Raw genomic sequence first — 20,860 nt, forward strand, 5'->3', positions numbered from 1 at the left:
ACTTTATTTATTTTTATGAGGGAGAGCGCCTGCAGAGTCAGCAGCTCATTCAGCACCAGCTTGCGGCCGCGGCTTCTGGGAGGAAGCTGTCTCATGCTCGTTCACCAGCCTGCTCGTTCACGACACCGGTCCACTCGCTGCATGATGGCTGAAGGAGGCGGACCCGAATCCGGCAGCGCGGCAGACTCGGACTCAGAGCCGGTTGCCGCACAAATGCCAACTCCTTCAATAGAAAACCAAAAACAAACCATTGGGTCACTTTTGAAAACAACTTTAAAAAAGGGAGACGACTGGTAAGGATCGACAATATTCAGTCGTTGTTTGTCTTAGGGCTAGCTAGCATGAAACAGGAAGTGCTAACATGCTAAAGCTAACGCTGAATATGAAAGCGTAAAACCGAAAGCTGTTGCGCTAGCGGCAAGCTAATGACACAGAGAGTAGCATGCTAACTGCTAAGCACTCCGACTGTTCTGTTAAGAGACATGTATGTGACCATAAACACCAACATTTGTCTGTACCAGATCAGATATTTACCCACCAGCTATATGAATAGAGATATAACCTCAACGCCTATGTAATGACAAGTTTGAGTAAGCTAACTTGAGATAGCTTACAGGCCCCGAAATTATCTGATGTATTCTAGTCAAACCGGCTCTCTGACAAGAAGTGGCTACTTTTATCGTTCTTGGGAATTTTAGTCCCAATGTTTTTCAATCCTTGTTAGCTATCTATATGCGGTTATTTATTTATCGTACTCTCATATTTATCCCTATCATATAAGGACCTGTGTCCTTTTTTATAGTTCTACGAAACTTGTTTTGTACTCAAGAGCTAATAACGTTAATTCTCCATTGCAGATAGTTATATTACTCCTTAACGTCTTTGCTTAACGTCTGTTGACTATAGGATTCGCTTTATACAAGAGAAAATCTAAACTAGTTGGTCTCTAGCTGAGACAGTTTGGTGTTGTGTAATGATCTGTCAAGACATAAGTCCACTGTTTCCTATTATCAGCCACCTTATAGTTTCTTGCATTCTGTCTGATTATAAGAAAAAACTAATTTCTAACTGATTACATTTTGTTTAGGTATCTAATAGACAGTCGGTGGTTCAAACAATGGAAGAAATATGTAGGATTTGACAGCTGGGACATGTATAATGTTGGGGAACGCAGCCTCTACCCAGGTCCAATTGATAATTCTGGGCTCTTCTCAGGTAAAACTAAAGAATTATCCTTTCCTAAATTAGAGAATATGGAAAATATATCTGTCATTGTCTCTCTTATAATTAATAAGTTTATGTTTAATGTTTAAGACCAGGAGACTCGAGCCCTGAAAGAGCACCTTATAGATGAGCTTGACTATGTCCTTGTACCCACTGAGGCATGGAATAAGCTTGTCAGTTGGTATAGGTGCCTAGAGGGCCAGAGACCCATTGTCAGGAAGGTACAGCACTTATTTTTTTCCCTTTCATTTCATGTCGTGTTGATCTACTATCAGCTAATAACCGTTCTGTCTAATTCTGTATCTATCCTGTAGGTGGTTGAACATGGCATGTTTGTTAAGCACTGTAAGGTTGAAGTCTATCTGCTTGAACTCAACTTGTGTGAGAATGACAACATGGAGAATGTCATCACACGCCATTTCAGTAAAGCTGACACTATAGGTAAGAATTATGGCGAGGTTTGTGTTAGAACTGGGGGCTTTTTTTTGACTGTATGTTGACTTGTTTGTACAATGTGAACTTTTTGTTTCCAGATACTATAGAGAAGGAGATGAGAACATTGTTCAATATCCCTTCAGAGAAGGAGACCCGACTCTGGAACAAATACATGAGCAACACATATGAGCAGCTGAACAAGCCAGACAGCACTGTACAGGATGCTGGTCTCTTCCAGGGACAGGTAGTGAAGACTTTGTACTATTGAGATTACACAAAGAGCACTGATAGACCATATGACGTACCAACACATTGATCTTTGCTCCATCTCTACCTTAATTAGTTAGTTAAAGGCTTTGCTTTAAAAGAAGAACATGACATAGCTTAATGCAGAGCTGCACAATAGCCTCAAGGTAAGATTTTAATCATAGGATTATAGTATGTATTCCCAGTATTCCTTGTTATGAGGAATTAAAGTATTGTCTAAACTGCATCATATTTACAACAGATTGACCTGAGACATTCTGTTGGGATTGTTTTGTAGAATATTGCAATTGTTGATCAGGGCTGCTCCTAAAATTAAAAACGGTGTACAAATTAGGGGTAGCTGATCGATCAGACCCAATTTTTTTTTTATTTTATTTGAGTGCAGTTATTTTAGAAGTTTTTATTGTGTCATGGGCAATGATAAACGTTTTTTCAATAAGATACAGATTTTTTGTAATATCTTTCAGATAAGCAAATGTTATTTACGAAGATTTGCCTGTAAATATTCTGGATGGTTAACTTATGTAACTGGCTTGGATACAGTCAAATGAACGCTTACATCTGTTTAAAATTAATATAGATTGAAACTGTAACTATTGTCAAAATTACCTGCAAATCATTTAATAAACCCTTTACATCTTAACATAGCATGACAGCTGCTAATGTATATACTGTGTTTGTTTTTAACCTGGCTGGTATATTCCCGCAGCAGTGTTTCTTAGTGAGCTTGTCGCAGATATTTTTTATTTATGCCCACTTTTGAAGCGTGGTCTGCGTTATGTTATTCCACCATGATGAAAGACGGACAGTTATCAAGTTTGTGCAACAACAGAGGGACATGAAGGCGAAAATTAGCACAGATCCAGGTGGAAAATGGGTCCGAGCGTTCTCTCGCTCCTCGCTCTTCTAGCTGGTCCAACTTCACGAGTCGATTTCCACAATGGTGGTCATACAAACAAAACAAGCCAGTAAGGTACCAAACAGGAAATACGCATAGTGTAGAGCAGATGTAGATTTGACCAGTCAGAGGCCTCCTGTCTGCAGCACTGACTGTGGTCACCTACAATTTTGGAGAGATGCACCGGAGTGTCTGAGGAAGGGACGAGAGCATATCTGCGTTAACTGCGATACACACGCAGACAACCTGGTTTCTGAGCATAAACCAGCCTTTAGAAGTAAATGGTTAAAGTTTGGCTTTAACTCTGGTTGTTTTCCCACAGGTGCTTGTGATTGAACGCAAGAATGAGGATGGCACGTGGCCTAGACAAGCTTTGCAACCAAAGTAAGAAAACACTTTGATATATAAAACTAATTAAAAAACTAAACTTTTTTTTTTCTCCTGTATGATAATTATTATTTTTGCGTATTAAAAGTTTAAGTTGTAATGTCCTTGCTGAATGTGCCTCTACTTTTTCCTCCAGATCAAGTGCAACTCCATCTAGAAATTGTACTACCTCCCCAAAACTTTCATCAAATTCATCAGTTGGTGCATCTCCGACAGTAACCAATGGCGACAGCAGCAGTAGCCCTGGTTATGCTCTTAATAACAGTACCTCCACTAACAACAGGCAAGAAATAATATCTCCTATACTCTGCGTTATTTTCTTCTTTTACATGTATTTATCTGCTTCAGCTACAGAGTAGCTTTTTGCAAAAGTGTTTTTGTATACAGCAGATAATGCATTTTACAGGAGAGTAGTCATCGCTTCTTTGAGCCAGAAATTATATAATTGAATTGGTTTGCAAAAACATCCAATTCAGAAAAATTGGACTTTGTCATTTCTTTGACTTTATTGTGTTTGTTGATGTGATTTTTTTCCCCCTTAAACCATGTTAGTTTGCATTTATGTCTGTTTGATTATTCCATTCTTATTAACGCAGTTGAAGCACAGATTGTTTTAGCTATGTGGTTTACAAGCAATGCGAGTAAATCTGATGCTATTCCTGGTTTCTATTGGGTAATATTGTTTGGTTAAAGGACTAAAACTGAAGGCGTTATCCTAGAATTAGCTGCTGATGGGCTGCAACGTTGTTGCATGAAAGAAAGAAGAGCGTTTTAAATTGAAAGTATTCTGAACATGTTGACTTTTTTTTTTCTAAATTCTTTTGAAATCTTAAAATGTATGTGATTATTAATTGATTGAAGAAAAATATCTTATGAGTTGATCAATTGATGTTGATGGTTCTAGCTCACAGTTAACTGTAAATTGCTAAGGACTGCTATTGGCACTAGACCTGTGACTATCAGGTTTAGTGCCCCTGAAAGCAACTGGCAACACGGCACTGTTACGAAGTCAGTCTCCCTCTGTGTTTTGGAATCTGATAGCGGACCATTTTGGACCAGCAGATTGAGAAGTCATGAGTTACTTTTAAACACAAGTCCTCATTTACCCCTCTAGATTAAATCCTATCAGGGGACTAAAAATATGTCTGATCAGGTGATTCAGGCAATTATCTGTTTGTTGCCTATTAACAACTTTTAGCTTGGTTAGCTCTGATGTTTTAGTGGAACTCAGACCGCCTTAAAGTAGCACTCTGGGTCACATGACTAATTTAGTTCTGGATCAGACTCTTTGATGTTGAATAGGAGAATTTTTGAGAAGAGCAGTTTCAATATGTGTCAAGTACTGTATACTGAGGTGAAAATTGATTTAATATATCTGGAAATATAATTATTGAGTGGCAGTAGCTGATGTATATACTGTGAATAAAACTTTTATCTGCCAGGTACGTTACAGAATTTGAAATAGTTCAATCCATAAACAAGCCCAGATGGAAAGAAATGCCACTTGGACCTAGTTTGATTTCATGAATTGTAAAACATACTGATGATGTACTCCAAATGTTAATGTTTAGTATTTCAATGTCCAGAAAATATCTACTAATTAGAGTCAGGAAAAGGGTTTAATTAAAGCAAACACACACTTTATATTTATCAAACTGGCTCTCAATCAGCTGTGGATCAGATGAATTGATGTCTCTCTCTACTTTCACACAAGACATCAAAGTGCAACAAATCTTGGTGTATGGGTATGTATGTTTTAGTCTACCAGCAGTAACCAATCCCTTCTCTCCACAGATATGGGGGATACAATTCGTATAGCTCCTCCTACAACTATAGAGAGTCACAGTCGCAGCCTGGCCTGTGTGGTCTCAGTAATCTGGGTAATACATGCTTCATGAACTCGGCTCTCCAGGTAAAAGAATTCAAATGAACCATCCTTTCAGACTTATACATTATTTTTTTTGTTTTGTTTACATAATCCTTTCTTGTTCCTCTTTTTCCAGTGCCTGAGCAATGTGTCTCTACTCACAGAGTACTTCCTCACAGACCAGTATGAAGCTGAGATTAACCGAGAGAATCCTCTGGGAATGAGGGGGGAGATTGCCGAGGCTTACGCAGATCTGGTGAAGCAGATGTGGATGAGCCGCAACAGTTATGTGGCCCCTCGTACCTTTAAAGTGAGCTGCTTCGGATAAATCAGAGAATGGTTAACTTCCTTTGCAAACTCACATAAAAGCCAACTAAAAGCAGTGATGTGTGCCTGTTGATTTGCAGACCCAGGTTGGACGATTTGCTCCGCAGTTTTCAGGCTATCAGCAGCAGGACTCTCAGGAGCTGTTGGCCTTCCTGCTGGACGGACTCCATGAAGATCTGAACCGTGTCAAAAAGAAGCCTTACCTGGCCCTGAGGGATGCAGAGGGTCGTCCAGATGATGTAAGCAGTATGCATTTGAATGGTGTCAAATAAGTCTTTAATGCTGCATTAAAAAAAAAACTGTTAGCATTAAGAATTTTTAGATTCTGTCATCTGAGAATTACATTTTTTTAGGTGTAATATTATAATTTTGTTTTTTGATCTTCTTAGTTATGTGTACTAAAACAATTAGCTATTTGAGGCGTTTCTCTTTTTCAGTGTCAAAAAGGATGGGCAAACTTTCAAAGGAAATATTTAAAAATAAAATTATAACAGAACTAAAGTAAAAGTCCTTTTGTCCATATTCCCAGACCTGATGTGGTGACTTGCATGACAAGAGTACCAAATTTGACAGGATGTTGGGTTTGATTTAGCCCACAATAGAACCTCTTTGGAACCGTACTCAATTATGACTTTAACATTGCAAAAGAAAGCGTGCCTCCCAGAGAAATCTCAGTGCAGATGTTCCGGGCAAGTAGGGGATCAAGAGGATGTTCTGCAAGAAATGCAAGATTTTTTTGTGAAAATGGATTATGGCTCCATCTTGAGGAACCCTGGTTTGGTTAAATTCAACAAACTTCTTGATTAGATAGGAGTTCCATCCAGACAAAGCTTCCACAGATCAGACTCCATTTAAAAAGTGTGAAGCCGACCCCAGCTGCACCTTCTGCATAAAATGCTGCGGTCTGCCCCTGCTAGCCAATGTAGATCCCACTACCCTAAACACAAATGCACTGACATAAAACTACTTATGTGGAACACCCTCTTGCTTTGCCACTTAATGGGTTTTCGGTGGATGACATGTCTTGTTTTGCTATGTCTAAAATTATAACTAAATTACACTGGCGAAACAGACGCTGACATGTGTGAGATTTGATGCTGCTGTTGTCTAGGTGACCACATCGTGTTTTTGGACCACTAAGAAACCTTTTTGCATGAGTGTTGAAAGTAGTTTAATATCTTGTTACCCCTTTGTGACACTTAAAGAGAAATGCTTCTTATGCTAACTTCAGCTTTTGTATTTTAAAAATTAAATTAATAAAACTAGTGTTTCTAAGAGGAAAAATAAGGTGACCAAAAGATTCACAGGCTGTTAAGTTTTTATAACATTATTTATACATTTATTATTTAACATTATTTGCTTTGTTTTCCAAGATTTATAAGACACGTCTCAAAATTCTTACTTAATCAGATTTTGGCTCTTGCCATCTTGGATTTCCATTGTATATTGTTATTAAAGCTTACCTGGTTGTTGGTTTGATTACAGATTGTTGCAAAGGAAGCCTGGACGAACCACCGCTTACGCAACGACTCCGTCATAGTGGACACTTTCCATGGCCTCTTTAAATCCACATTAGTCTGCCCAGAGTGTTCCAAAGTGTCTGTGACCTTTGACCCTTTCTGTTACCTCACGCTGCCTCTCCCTATGAAAAAGGACAGGACCATGGAGGTGTTTTTGGTTCGATCAGACCCTCAGTCAAGACCCACTCAGGTAATGCAAATTTAGGAGTCAGTCGTAAAGCTTTCCTTTAAAAATAGATTAAAACCTATATTTAAACATGTTTGATAGGTTATAGGTTCCAACATTTAAAAGCGGTACATTTTTGTACTGGTTTTAGTCTTCCACTTGCAGCACGCCCCTCATCTGAAAAAAGACTTGGGAGATGCTGAACCTAGATGCATACACCTAAATTAGCTTAACTTAAGACTGTCTAAATAACAGTTTTATGGCAATGACTCTTCTAACAGCTTTTCCATTAATATGTGGAAAAATAAACAAATAGGTGTTTTCAAAAAACATTTCTGCAGCAATCATGCTAATTGAAATTAAGAGTAGAAGCCTTATTACAGTGTAATTTTACCAACTGTAAGGGGAGAAATTGGCTGGCTGAGAACCCTGAAGTATCCGGATAAAAATATATTCAAAAAGTTTTTCCTTTAATTTAACATGATGGAGCCGAGTCATAATTTTGGATATTTACACAGGTTGCATACTAAGTCTTTTTGATTAAAACATGGTTCACTGCATGTTTATTATATTGATATTTGTGGTTTTAAACTTTTCTTCGTATATTTACCTTTACAAGACCACATGACTGAGGTATGGTATTGTGCTTGTTGAGTAAAAAATAAAGTAATGGAAGAAACTCCCAGCATAGGTGTGAAATGAAAGTGTTAAAGATCAATATCAGGTGTAAGGAAGAAAAAACAAAACAAAAAAGCCCTCAAAATAAATATTTGATGCCACGAGGAATTAAACACAAGTAGTTCTCAGTTTACTGTAGTGGGAGCTAAAGCAGCAGAAGCCGCCGATTGGATTGATGTGTAAGTACTGCCAGCAGATGGCGACGCCATACAACTTATGTCTGCTGATCATACCCTGTGCAGAAATCTGTTCAAGCTAAAAAAAAAAAACTAAGCAAGTGCTATCGGAGCAAATGATACGTGTTAATTGCTTCACTCGAACATGAACAGAACATTTTCAGTGTTTTTGATATATGCATGTTATTATACAATTCTATTCAAATGAGTTTTTTTTCTTTAGTGCATAAACAAAAAACAAAAAGTGATTACACTTCATGCTAAATGTTGAATCGCTTATTTAAATTAGGACATAATACATACCGTCTTTTTAAAACCTCTAACCTTTAAAAACTTACTTTTGTTTAACATTTTATTCCAATGTTAATAATTTGTCAGAAAAAAAACTGCAAGGAAATCCAAAGAACCAAACTTTCCTATAAAGAGACAGATCAGATATATCTTTGCAGTGAAACCTGCTTGTTTTTTCTGCAGTGAAAGCTTCCTGCTTTGATCTCATTATATAAACTGTAGCCATATTATGAGTTTTGCACGTCCTTGTTGGTTTTTCTCCAGGTAAAACTCTGACAGTTTGATACGCGTGTACCCTCTCTGTTTTCACGTGATGATACAATCCTGTATCCTTATGTCATTTGCCAACACCATGCTGACCAATCAAAAGAAGTTTTGCATTCAGGGGCAAAAATGAGAGCTTAGGCAGTGCCAGGAGCTCGTGTTATAAGAGCCGGTCTGCTGCAGAATATTCTTTTCTGTTGAGTTTGAAGGAGCCCTACACTACGACTTTTTTTTTTTGGCGCTTCTTTTTGGCTGTCAGTGTCTTCCTTCATGGCCCATAAACGCACTTAGCATCCATGTATCAGCAGGGTAGACAATGATTAATTGAGGTGCTAGAATCATTCAATGAATGGTTAAGGTTCTAAATAATTTTTTTCCTCTTTACTATAGACCGGTTGAATTATTTAAGTCAGTCTTTAATTCTGCAACACTATTCCTTGTTTGGCAGTACCGAGTGGTGGTCCCCAAACTGGGAACAGTCACAGACCTCTGCAGCGCACTGTCCAAACTTTGTGGAATTCCTCCTGAAAAGGTCAGCTTGCCTCCAGATTTTGATCACTTGAATTTCTTTTTGACCGCCGTTACTTAAGATTCACAATCCTTGTTGCCTTTGCAGATGGTGGTAGCTGACGTTTACAATCACAGGTTCCATAAAATTTACAGACGGGATGACGCCCTCAACCAAATCATGGACAAGGATGACATTTTTGTGTGAGTCTTCTTTAAAGACCTAATTTGTTTGTTGATTGCATTTAATTTTAATCCAATGCTTTTGGTCTTTGCAGGTATGAGGTTCAAGAGGAGGACAGTGAGAGGATGAACCTGCCTGTATATTTCAGGGAGCGCCACTCTAAGCATGTTGGGAGCTCTTCTAGCACCTTGTTATTTGGCCAACCTTTACTTATCTCCGTGCCCAGACATAACCTGTTAGCTGACGTCCTTTACGAGAAGATCCTGGAACGGATTGGGTAAGAAATGACCGGATAACTATATTAAAAATCAAAATTCAAGCATAGGTGACACATCTAGTGACACTTTATATTTTCTTATTAAGTTTGATGAAAAAATAAGCGTTACAGTCTAGGCTTGTCCCGATCCGATCCACGTATCAGATCGGGACGCCGATATTGGCAAAAAAATGCGGATCGGCAAAGCATGTAAAATGCCGATCCAGACTGCCGATCCAGTTTTTTTTTTAAATCCGGTCCGTATTTTCAGTTTCGCCGATTGAAACGATCCATTCCACTATTTTGGGCCAGTGTTTCCCTGTTTTGCATTTTTATTAAAACTTATTAAAAACAGTAAAAACAGTAATACTTGCACCTTTAACTGTTTACGGTCATACTGTTCACTGTGCAATATTAGATTGCTATTCATAATTTTGTCCAGTTTGTGTTTATCTCTTAATAAACAGGTTAATTTTTTTGTTACCAAGCATTGTGTTTTATTCAATCTCACCTAATTCAGCTGGCTAGATGTTATCAAGAGTACTAAAACCCTTTTCAACATGAGTCTTACAACTAAGGCTAAATACTTTAACTTAAACTTAAATACATGCTCGGATAGGCTGGTATCGGCCAGTATCGGTATCGGATCGGAAGTCCAAAAACAATATCGGTATCGGATCGGAAGTGCAAAAACCTGGATCGGGACATCTCTATTACAGTCTGTAATGTTGCTTTCTTTTCCTGTTTTGTGTGGCAGACGCTATGTTAAACAGCAGCACAACCCTAATGGTGAAAGCCGAGCATCAGCATCAGCTACTTTATCCAGCTGCAGTCAGGCTCCTGAATGTTCTGCATCATCTACCATCAATGCCAGTCTGGGCGGCTGTGGCAGCCCCCAGTCAGACGGGGCCTCTTGCAGTGCCAGCTCCAGTAATGGTAGCAACCACTCCGGAACCTGCACTGAAGCTAATGGGTTGGATGACGGTAATAAGCAGATAGAAACTACTATGGTCCTGCTGGAAAAGAAAAACGTTATCTTGGAAATGTGATCCGGAATTTATTTGTCTTTCCAAAACTTTACTGTTTAGGTGATGACGAGGCCATGGATCACCAGGTGAGTCCTGAGCCAGAGAATGGGCAGTCTGAAGAAGAGGAGGAGAGCTCAGACTTGGAAAATGGCTCCAAAGGAGAGACAGCGAGGCTCTTTACTTTTAGCATAGTCAACTCCTATGGCACAGTCAACATCAGCCCGCTGCCGTGCAATGGAAATGTCCTCAAACTTAACCGTCAGTACTGATATTTTTGCATTTATTTATGTACTTTTTGAAAGTATTTTGTGCCGTCTCTGATTTTTATAATTATTTCCTATACAGCACATTCTACGGTGGCAATCGACTGGGACACGGAGTCAAAGAAACTGTACTATGATGAGCAGGAAGCGGAGGTCAGGAGTCTGATTTTTTTCCCCTCAGATAAATGCTGTGACATAACATGCAAACAATCGCTCATACTTATGAAAACATTTGTTGCAGGCCTATGAGAAACACGAGAGCATGCTGCAGCCTCAAAAGAAGAAAACAACTGTGGCTCTGAAAGAATGCATTGAGCTTTTTACCACCATGGAGACTCTGGGAGAACATGATCCTTGGTAAGGGCTCATTTGCAGTTGTTGGACTCAGACTTGTACCACTGTATTTTAATATCAAAATCTGTTTTTGCAATGCAGGTATTGTCCAACATGTAAAAAACATCAGCAAGCAACAAAAAAGTTTGACTTATGGTCGCTGCCACGCATCCTGGTCGTTCATCTGAAGCGTTTCTCTTACAATCGATGCTGGAGGGACAAGCTTGACACGCTGGTGGACTTTCCTATCAGGTATGATGTTCAAAAGACTTCTGCAAATAAAAGCTTGATTTAAAGTCAGAAGTCAACCAGAACCTTTTATATATTTGCTGTTTTCAGCTGCCAGCACAGGACACTTTAACACTAAAACTCTCACGGCCATCATTTTGACGGTTCTGAGATTTTAAAGGGAAATAACTTTATTTACATTAATCATATGTTGCTCGTGTTACTTGACTTTTTCTCTTTCTATATTTCCATCATTTAATGTCGTTTGTTTTTATAAGATAAAAACGTAAGAAATAAATATGGTTAATTTTACCTCAATCTCCCACAGCCATCATTTAGACGGCTCTATTAGTTGCATTGTAAATTCTTCCCGCAGTTGATTGACTTTCGGTACCTCAGTTCATCTCATCAACTGAGTGCAAACTGAACATGATGAATTGATGAGTTGAATTGAGTGTGGTGTGCCATTGCTTGGTTAGAAAGAAAACCTGCAGCCACATGGCCTTTTCTGGAACCGGATTCAGACCCCTACTCTAGATAATAATATATATATATATATATATATATATATATATATATATATATATATATATATATATATATATATATATATATATATATTTTTTTTTTTATTTAGTGGCAGAATAATGGTTAAAAACAGTCCCATAAACACAAATCAAATGAATTTTTTGCAAAATAAAACAAGATAATTGCCATCAGAGCTAGTGGGCTGCTGCAGACGGGCTAACATTAACCCTGGCTGCAGTTGGCCTAGGACGGGTATCTCTAAAGTTGGTCCTGGAGGGCCGCTATCCTGCATGTTTTAGAGGTCTCCATGCTCCAAGCACATCTGATTTACATTGATAGTTGATTAACAGGCTGTTACTGAGCTGCAATCATCAGAAGCAGTTGTGCTAAAGCAGCTAAACCTCTAAAACCTGCAGGACAGCAGCCCTCCAGAACCCACGTTGGGGGATGCCTGGCCTAGGAGCTCCGCTGGTTGCCAGGGTCCGCTCAACATCAAAACATTTTTGTAAATTACACTAAATCAATAAATGGGCCATATAGTGAAGCTTAAAAGTATAATGTTCTCACCTTAAATGATCTTAAAACCTACTTTTATAGAACAACAGAAAACAGAACTTTTAACTTAATACTCTTTGAGCGCTGCACTAGAACCTGCTGCTGCTGCGGTGCATGCTGGGAGAGCTATGAACCGCATGTTCCTGTACTTGTCTGCTTATCAGGGACCGGGTCGAGGGGGGCAGCAGTCTCAGCAGAGACTCCCAGCAGTCTAAATGTAAAAGTCTTTATTAAAGCTGATAGCAATGCTATTCTTAGTGTCTAGAGTCTTCATATCTAAACATTATACATTGGTTAAAATCTATTCTTTCCAATAGAATAATTTAAACCAATTTAACAAATTTAAACAAATACCTTTTCTTAAATTTCATTCAGTAGGAACAAGATTTTTTTTTTTTTTTTTTTTTTTTATGTTCTGTTGAGTCTGGGAGGATTTACAAGAACTCAGCGTTGCTGTAGTTTGTGTTTGACCACACAGCTGTCGCTTTATCGCAGCGCATCTGGCTTTCTGATAGTTCTGCGGTGCTGCCTGTAGTTGGTTCACCGGACTCATCTCGTTTGGTGCAGGAGTTCTATTTAGAATTGATCAAATGGTTTGGACTTTTTTGTTGTTGACATTTAACTTTACTGATTCTCTTTTAAAAGAAAACATGTACATTCAGTAAATACCCTTTCATTAGTCCAAAATAAATGCCCCTTCTGATGTAAATCTTTTTTTTATGTTGAATTTGTATTATTTTTTTCAGACTGAATGTTTTAGTTCTGTTTTGTGTGGTTAATTATTTATCTTGTTGGTCTTTTATAAAAGTATCTATTCCCCTGGTACTCTTATATTTTTCACCTTAAAAACCACAGACTTGTATTTTTCTTATTGGGGAACAGGTTACTGATTAAAACAATGAATTACATAATTGTGAAATTGAAAAGATTTTTTTTATTTTATTTCAATGTTATCTCTAAAAGGCTGAATAGTGTGGCATGCATTTTTCTTCAGATACCCTATGCGAGCACACTTAAGCACCTTTTATTACATTGTAGTTCATATGGACCATCTTTAAACATGAATTATTTTCAAACTGGATTCTGAGTAGGCTTTAAGGGCTAAACATGGACATGCTATTTCAATCATATGTTACCGTGCTGAGGTATGTAGTTTTTTTTTTTTTTTTGATTGGTATCTTTATTTCGAACATGCAAGAGAAAAAAAAAGAACAATACACATATACATACATAAATATATATACACATATACCTTCATACATGTATACAAATAAACAAAACAAAAAACACAAACAACTCTTTCTACAATGCTTCTCTATACCTTTTGAAAATAATTTCTTTGTACATTTTTTTTTTAAAGGAATTTTTAGGCTTTAGGTTCTCAATTAGTTTGTTCCACAATTTAACTCCGCAAATGGATAAACATAATCTTTTCCTTGTTGTTTTACATCTATTAGTCTTAAAATTTCCCCTTAAATCGTACCCTCCCTCCCTCCCTTTCAGAGAACTTCTTTTGTTTGTAACCCTAGTTGTAACTCTAATGTGAAGAAGTGCCATTTTTATGCGTCTTAAATTCAAGGAACAATGGAATAATTGTATTCATCAATAAACAAATACACTTGTAAACTGCCTTTTTGTAAATCATAATCCTTTAACAATGCTGGATTGTGTAATCTGAACATCAGAGACCTTAATCATACATGTGGATGAGGAAATGCTGATCATTTCCCAAAGTAAAATTGCTTCTTGTCTCAGACCTTTGATCAGAATTCGAAAGACAATAAAACCTTTCTTTATCACCCAGTTGGTTTTATTGCGAAACATACTGAACATAAAGACTTTCAGCCTTTTTTAAAATCATCTTCAGTGGCATTATACATTGTGTGTGTAAAAACAAGAAGTTGCTACAGGATTGTGTAGTCTTACTAGCTACGTATCACATGCTGACTGCTGTTGGGAAACTTTTACCACCATTTTTGGGTTAAAAGGAGATGAGTAATTTATCCTTGGCTAAAGCAGAACAAATCCTTTTCTTTTGTCAGGGATCTGAACATGTCAGAGTTTGTCTGTGATCCAAAGGCCAGCCCTTATGTCTACGACCTCATTGCTGTTTCAAACCACTACGGAGGAATGGGGGGTGGTCACTGTAAGTCAATTTATTTTCCAGACCCGCTTTATTCCATATTATTTTTTACAATTAAAACATTATTGTAAGCTCTGTAGTCTACGTCTTACCAATGCATCACATTTGGTGCAATTTATAGTATCAAATACCCTTATTTGCAGCTGCATGTACAAGTTTAGGTTTCCCCAAATGCATGTTCCCAAACTAGTGTGATTAGATCTTCCTTTTTTGACTCTGAATAGCAGTTTAACATTTTCATGTTGTCTTGAGACAGATACCGCTTATGGCAAGAATAAAATGGATGAAAAGTGGTACTACTTCGATGACAGCAGTGTCTCGTCTGCCTCCGAAGATCAGATTGTGGTCAGTTGAACTCTTTAATTATTGCTCTATGTGCTAAAAGAATGACTCCTTTGCCTTCTTGGTTTTCTGTCTGCAGTGTCAGGTGTCCTTGTTGTTGTAGTGTAACCTTAACCCTGTCATCTTGTCGCAGACTAAAGCAGCCTACGTGCTGTTCTATCAGCGCAGAGAAGAGGAAAACCCCTTAAAAGCTGAGCCATCTGCCTCGCTGGGAGGAGCTGCCGAGGCGGCAGACGACCACATGGACACAAACTGAGGAGCTCTGACCCTTAAACGCAACCTGGAAAAAATGGCGAATAGAGACTTGGACATGCGCACACCATACTTCTTTAGTGGTAGAGGACTCCACAGACTTATTAACCCTTTCTTCCTCGCGTTTATTTGACTTCCGTCTTGTCTTTGTCTTCAACGAACAGCCTTGTCTAAAAGGTGAACTAAAAGACTTCCCCCGGGCATCGGGTAGTCATAGTGAACTCATTTGGGGCTTTGGAGGAATGACAGTTAAAATAGAAGCTCTCTCTAGATGAGCAGAATGTTACAAGTGCCCACAAAAATTATTGAAAATCGAAAAGAAAAAAGCCAAATGCTCATATTGTTTCAACCAAAGTAATTCTAGTTATTTATGAATAGATGTGATGCATAGGTTAGCAGGGTTTTGGTGTGCTGCCTACATTTATTTTGAACTTCTGGTTTCATTAATGGAGATGCAGGTTTATGCGTGTGAGCTGCTCACAGAATAATGGCTGCCACCATTATAGAGGCTTTGCTGCGTCCTTATTGGTGGATCCCTGGGTGCATAGCTGTCACAGCTCTGTGATACATTCACCTTTTTGATATTGGACTTGGCAGGTTAAAGCTGGTCGGCCTTGCTTTTGTTTTTTTCTATAAAGAACAGCTTCAATTTTGCTGTCCTTTGGGCCTGTTATGAGAAGATTCCTACCCTCATAAAAGTTTTCCTTTTTTTATATAATCTAAAAGAAATAAGCGGCCTTTTTATTCCTGCAAACCTGAAAACAAAGGAGGCACTTTGAAATCTTTACAAGTACATGATCTGTCTGCTTCTGGTGTATTTAGTCAGGAAGGTGTGGTGTGGCTGTAGCATTAAGGCTTATGGTCACTCGTGCACTTTCTAAATCACTTAGTCTTTTTAAGGGTCTTTGGATTGCTGCTGGATCAGACCAGCTCACCTTGCAATAGCATCGTCCTCATTGGTCATGTACATTCATGCCGCTCTGTACGGAAATGCCTGTTTTATGTTTCAAAGCACACTGAGTGAAAGAAATAAACTGGTATAAAAATGATGGTTTTGATCTTGGAAATTAAACATGGGAATGCTGTGCATGTAATGCCAAACATACAGTAAGTGAAGCAGCAAACTCCATGTAGTTTTAATTGGCACAAAGTAAATGCAGAGTTTAGCATCTTAGAAATGATAAGCAACAGAGATGGAATAAAATGCGCTTAAGATGTGTGGTTTGACATGTTAAAGGTGTTTAGTACTTGTTTACAGTGTTGTTTGGAAAAAGTTCTGCACTCGTTTAATAAATAGAATAAATAAGTGATGTTTTTTTTTTTTAAGTGCAGAGTCTACTGGTTGGTTCCGATATAGCTGCACCTTTCAGAGATGATTACCCAAATAATACACATCTGCAGCTTTGTAAAGCTTTCTGCCTGTAATCACTCTTTTGCTGGAAGACCATTCTACCAAGAAAAAACCACAGAACAAGCCTGACAGCAGTCTAAGAGATGTGTAGAAATATTCTCAGTAGGTGTAAAAATTCCTTTCATCCATTTATCCAGGTTGTTTATAAATGAGATATATTTGATTTCACATAATAAATTGATTGAGTTTATTGATCTCACAGTAGAGAAATGTTCTCGTTACATCAGCTCAATAGTCAAAAAGAAGGTGCCAAAAGGAGGAAAAGGTGCTTGGGGTATATACAGTGCATCTATATAGATAGATGGATAGCTGATGGCTGAAGTCTCTTATTTAGCAGGATTATTATACAGTGTTTTTGCACAGAGTATTAGATATTACACAAGCTGTTATAATGTTGCATTGTGGAGTCTAATGGCAGCAGGGATAAATATTCTGCAGTAGTGCTCCTTTTTTACATAAAAACTGGAATCGGTGTGTATATTTACAGGTAATAAACCAAAAAAGATTTGGCATAATAGAACAAAATGTTTCAACAACCTTCTGGAATTTGTGGTTTGCATGTCAGCCACCTTTTAATCTGAGTCCTCTGAATAAAATGCATTACAAATGCTTTTAGGCATCCTTTGAATAAGATCAAGTATAAAAAAAACAGCATACCATTAGATATGAACATCTGACAAAGCATGGTTCAAGAGGATGATTGAACTGCAAAGCTGCCAAAGTTTGGCTGCACAGCTAGACTGACAATCTGGGTAAGCAGAGCATTAATCAGTCAGCCAAGAGACCTTTGGTATCTGGAGAAGCTGCAGAGATCCATACCTCAAGTGGAAGGATGCTTTGACAGCACTACTTTTTGTTTTGCACTGCAATGCTGGCTTCAATAGATTTCTGGCACAGAAAAAGCCTATAAGTCAAATTTGCATTCAGATAGAATTATGATGGGATACAGCAAATATGGAACAAGATCTTCTGGCTTTGAGCTGCAACTGTTATTTTAATAATTGAACTTTATTGATCTCACATTTGAGAAATGTACCTCTGCATTTAACCCATCCCCTCAGGGAGCAGTGTGGGGGTTAAGGGTCTTGCTCAGGGACCAAGCGTGGATTGATTTGGGTACTTAAAACCTTCTCAGATCACAAGCACGCTGCTCTAAGCCACTAGGCCAACACTCCCCCAATTTATATATGCTCAGTTTTATTTGATAACATTTTTAATTCTATTTAATCCATTTTATTTGATTAATCAAAAAGAGGTACTTTCATTAAACATTTAAACACTGAGCATTTGAAATGGCAAAAAATACACATGTAATTTAATAATATCCAGTGGAAAATCTTTAGAGTTTATCTTAATACTGCTATAAAAGTAGATTTTTCACCACTTTACCAATGCTACAATTTGATTATCAAATTAGATGACAATTTGTGTTAAATTGCTTCAGCCCTACTCTGGTTAATTTACACAGAACTGATCTGTATGGCTGACAGATGTCTGTGATAAATATATACACCTCAACACACAATCCCCACAATGATGCAAGCTTGTGGCAGAATCAGAACTAAAGCAGGAAGGAGCTTTATTCTGAGCCTAAGCATAAAGCAGGGATTATGTGCATTACTTATGGCTGGTGATGAAGCATCTTCTCTGGGTTGCAAAATAACCTTTTATGTCAGGTGACTAAACCTTAATTACTAACCACACCTGCTGTCTGGTAGAAAAATAAACTATGATCTGCAATGGTAAGTGCATGAGGCTGCAGTACAAAACAGCTATTTCACAAACTATATTTAACTTTGCTTACCTTTCTAGCTCACTAAACGGAACTTAACTGGAATATAATATATAGCTGTTTAGATGCCATACAGCATCTAAGGGTCTGGGGAAAAAAAGAGACATTTTTTGGAAAAAGACTTTTTATTAGACCTCACATATCTCACTTCAGCTGTGCTTTCCACGCAGCTGGTGGAGCTGTCAATGTTGCACATTTTACATTTCATCCAACACCCCCCTTACACCTGGTTTCAGAGGATGTCTTCATACAGTAAAAACAAACAACACAGCCACACCAGACACAGGAGAGCACAGGTGATGCCAAATAAAACACCATGGAGGGAATACAAAAAGGCCCAATGATGTCAACCTGATGGAAACACCTTGGATTAGTGCTAGAACTAATGGTGCAAGCGTGAGCTCTAGGGTGGTTAGTTGGCTTGGCTGAGGAGCTTCTTGATGTCTCCCTCAATGTCGCTGGTGAGGAATCTCCTGCTGTATCGCTTGAAAGGCACTCCATCTGGCCCGATGAGGAACTTCTCAAAGTTCCAGGCTATGTCGTTTCTGCTCACTGGACTCCAGATGATCAGCTTGGGGTCATTCATCAGGGATGAAGGCTCGTCGCTGGGGAATGGGAGCTTTTCTTTGAGGAGCACAAACAGGGGATGGGCATCCTTCCCATTGACGTCCACCTTCTCCAGGAGCTGAAACTTCGGCTCAAAGCCGTTTCCAGGACGGACATACTTCAGGGACAGGAGGATTTCTTCATTCTTGCAGTTCTCCTGTGGGTCGATTATTAACACTGATATTATCAAGCGGTCTCACTCATGTTTGCCCTTATCTGAACCAGGAAGGACAAAGAAAAGCTGACTTCCTCATTACAGTAAAAAAAAAAATAGTAGGCCAATTAAGTCAGTTGTAATCCAAAAAATATACTAAACAGTCACAGCAGTCTTCACTTGGTTTATTGCAATAAAGTACATTTTAAAGCAATAAAAAAAATATATATAATGGATGTTTATTTAGCTAATGGGTGTAACTCAAGTGCCATTTCCTCTTTTTCAAAAAATTCCTCAAAACTTGTTTTTTTTTTTTTTTTCAGATAAGCTAACACGTTAATGTAGGTTTTAACCAAATAATCTCAAACAATAGCAAGAAGAACCTTTTGTAATTAAATCCAATTTTGGAAAAAATTGAAAAATAAAATAAAAATCCCCCCTCAAGATAAACTGCAAATTTAAATCAAAAAAATAAAAACAGACTACAAGTACATGCTGTTACGTGACTGCTCTGTAAACAGACAGGGTTGTAGAAGGAGGTCCTCACCTGATGGCCGAACTGGTTGCAGGGTACTCCCAGGACAACGAGCCCCTTGCTGGCGTACCGCTCGTGGAGCTCGTTCATCTGGGTGTAATCCCTGACCGTCGTGCCTCAGAGAGACGCGACATTCTCTATAAGGACGACTTTACCCTGAAGTGACGAGAAATTAAATATTTCTCCTGTGAGCAGTTTGGCCGTCAGGCTGTAAAACTTCGACGCCATCATTCAGGTTTTCCTTCAGAGACACCGCTTTCCTCAAGTTCGTTGCTCTCTGCCGTCTCCCTTTGCTCCGCTGTTCTTAAGATCTCAAAGAGTCTGCTTTCATTTGTCAAGATAGTTACCTCTCTATAATTTCACTAGGTTCAAGATAGTTCCCTCCCAGTAAAGCGGGGCAAATTAATAGGCTGCGCCATAAATTACGTCACATCCGATTTTCGATATCCATGAGTAAATCAGAGGTTAAAAGTATTATTAAAAGAAAAATTCAAGAAAAATGGCAAAAATATTGGGAAGAAGATATAAAAGGAAGATGGTTTTACAGAATACAAAGGAAGGTTGGAAAAATTGGGAGGAACAGAATACAGGAAAGGATAATAAGACTATGGTTGGGACATACAGGACTTAATTTAACATTACAGTTACTGGGAAAACATGAAATAGGAACTTGCAATGTATGTGGGGAATTTGAAACGATAGAACGGGTTATGTATAACTGTAGGAAATATCAAAGACAAAGAGCACAGCTGATAAGGAGTCTTGAAAAGGAAAAAGAGAAGTATTGTCTAATAATTATTTTAAGGAAAAGCACTTTCGATTTAGGTTATAGTATTATGTTTCATTATTTACTGGTAACAGGTTTAGCGAAAAGAATATAGTTTTTATTTTATTTTATTTATTTATTTTTGAGTATGTTTGTCCTGAACTACCCTCCTTACTGGTTGGTGGTGGTAATGCACCATATAGTTGTTTGCCATCCGCCAATACATTCTTGAAGAAGAATTTAGAAATCTAAGCAGGGTTTGTAAATTTTCATGGAATGTTTATTTTGAAAACAAAGATCAGAAGCCAGGCTGTTGTCTGGTTTAATTCCCATAGATTTGCCCTCTTAGTCCCTGAGCTAGACCATTAAACCCAATAAAGTTCCCACTGTGCTGCACTGTGGCAGCCCAGTGTATGGTTTGAATGCAAAGGACAAATTTAACTGGAATGTAAAAAGTTGGAATTGTAAACACATTGA

General features: G+C 38.1%; 2 protein-coding genes across 2 annotated transcripts; one reads left to right on the top strand and one right to left on the bottom strand.

Annotated features, from left to right (window-relative positions):
• On the top strand, positions 1–16,441 carry usp4 (ubiquitin specific peptidase 4 (proto-oncogene)). Its single transcript, XM_038279972.1, has 22 exons — positions 1–293; positions 1,088–1,215; positions 1,315–1,445; positions 1,539–1,665; positions 1,758–1,903; positions 3,147–3,208; positions 3,348–3,494; positions 5,006–5,123; positions 5,215–5,388; positions 5,486–5,644; positions 6,891–7,115; positions 8,949–9,032; positions 9,117–9,211; positions 9,286–9,468; positions 10,205–10,431; positions 10,536–10,733; positions 10,821–10,891; positions 10,980–11,095; positions 11,174–11,323; positions 14,425–14,528; positions 14,782–14,870; positions 15,001–16,441. The coding sequence occupies exons 1-22, from the start codon at positions 16–18 to the stop codon at positions 15,121–15,123; spliced, it is 3,135 nt and encodes a 1,044-aa protein (XP_038135900.1). The 5' UTR covers positions 1–15; the 3' UTR covers positions 15,124–16,441.
• Positions 16,442–18,428: 1,987 nt separating this feature from the next.
• gpx1b (glutathione peroxidase 1b) lies at positions 18,429–19,945 on the bottom strand. Its single transcript, XM_038279973.1, has 2 exons — positions 19,630–19,945; positions 18,429–19,085 (listed from the first exon to the last, which is right to left on the bottom strand). The coding sequence occupies exons 1-2, from the start codon at positions 19,846–19,848 to the stop codon at positions 18,735–18,737; spliced, it is 570 nt and encodes a 189-aa protein (XP_038135901.1). The 5' UTR covers positions 19,849–19,945; the 3' UTR covers positions 18,429–18,734.
• Positions 19,946–20,860: the final 915 nt, after the last annotated feature.

Source organism: Cyprinodon tularosa, unplaced genomic scaffold (genome assembly GCF_016077235.1).
Source record: "Cyprinodon tularosa strain WSP-4 unplaced genomic scaffold, ASM1607723v1 ctg154, whole genome shotgun sequence".
In the NCBI taxonomy this organism is placed as follows: domain Eukaryota; kingdom Metazoa; phylum Chordata; class Actinopteri; order Cyprinodontiformes; family Cyprinodontidae; genus Cyprinodon; species Cyprinodon tularosa.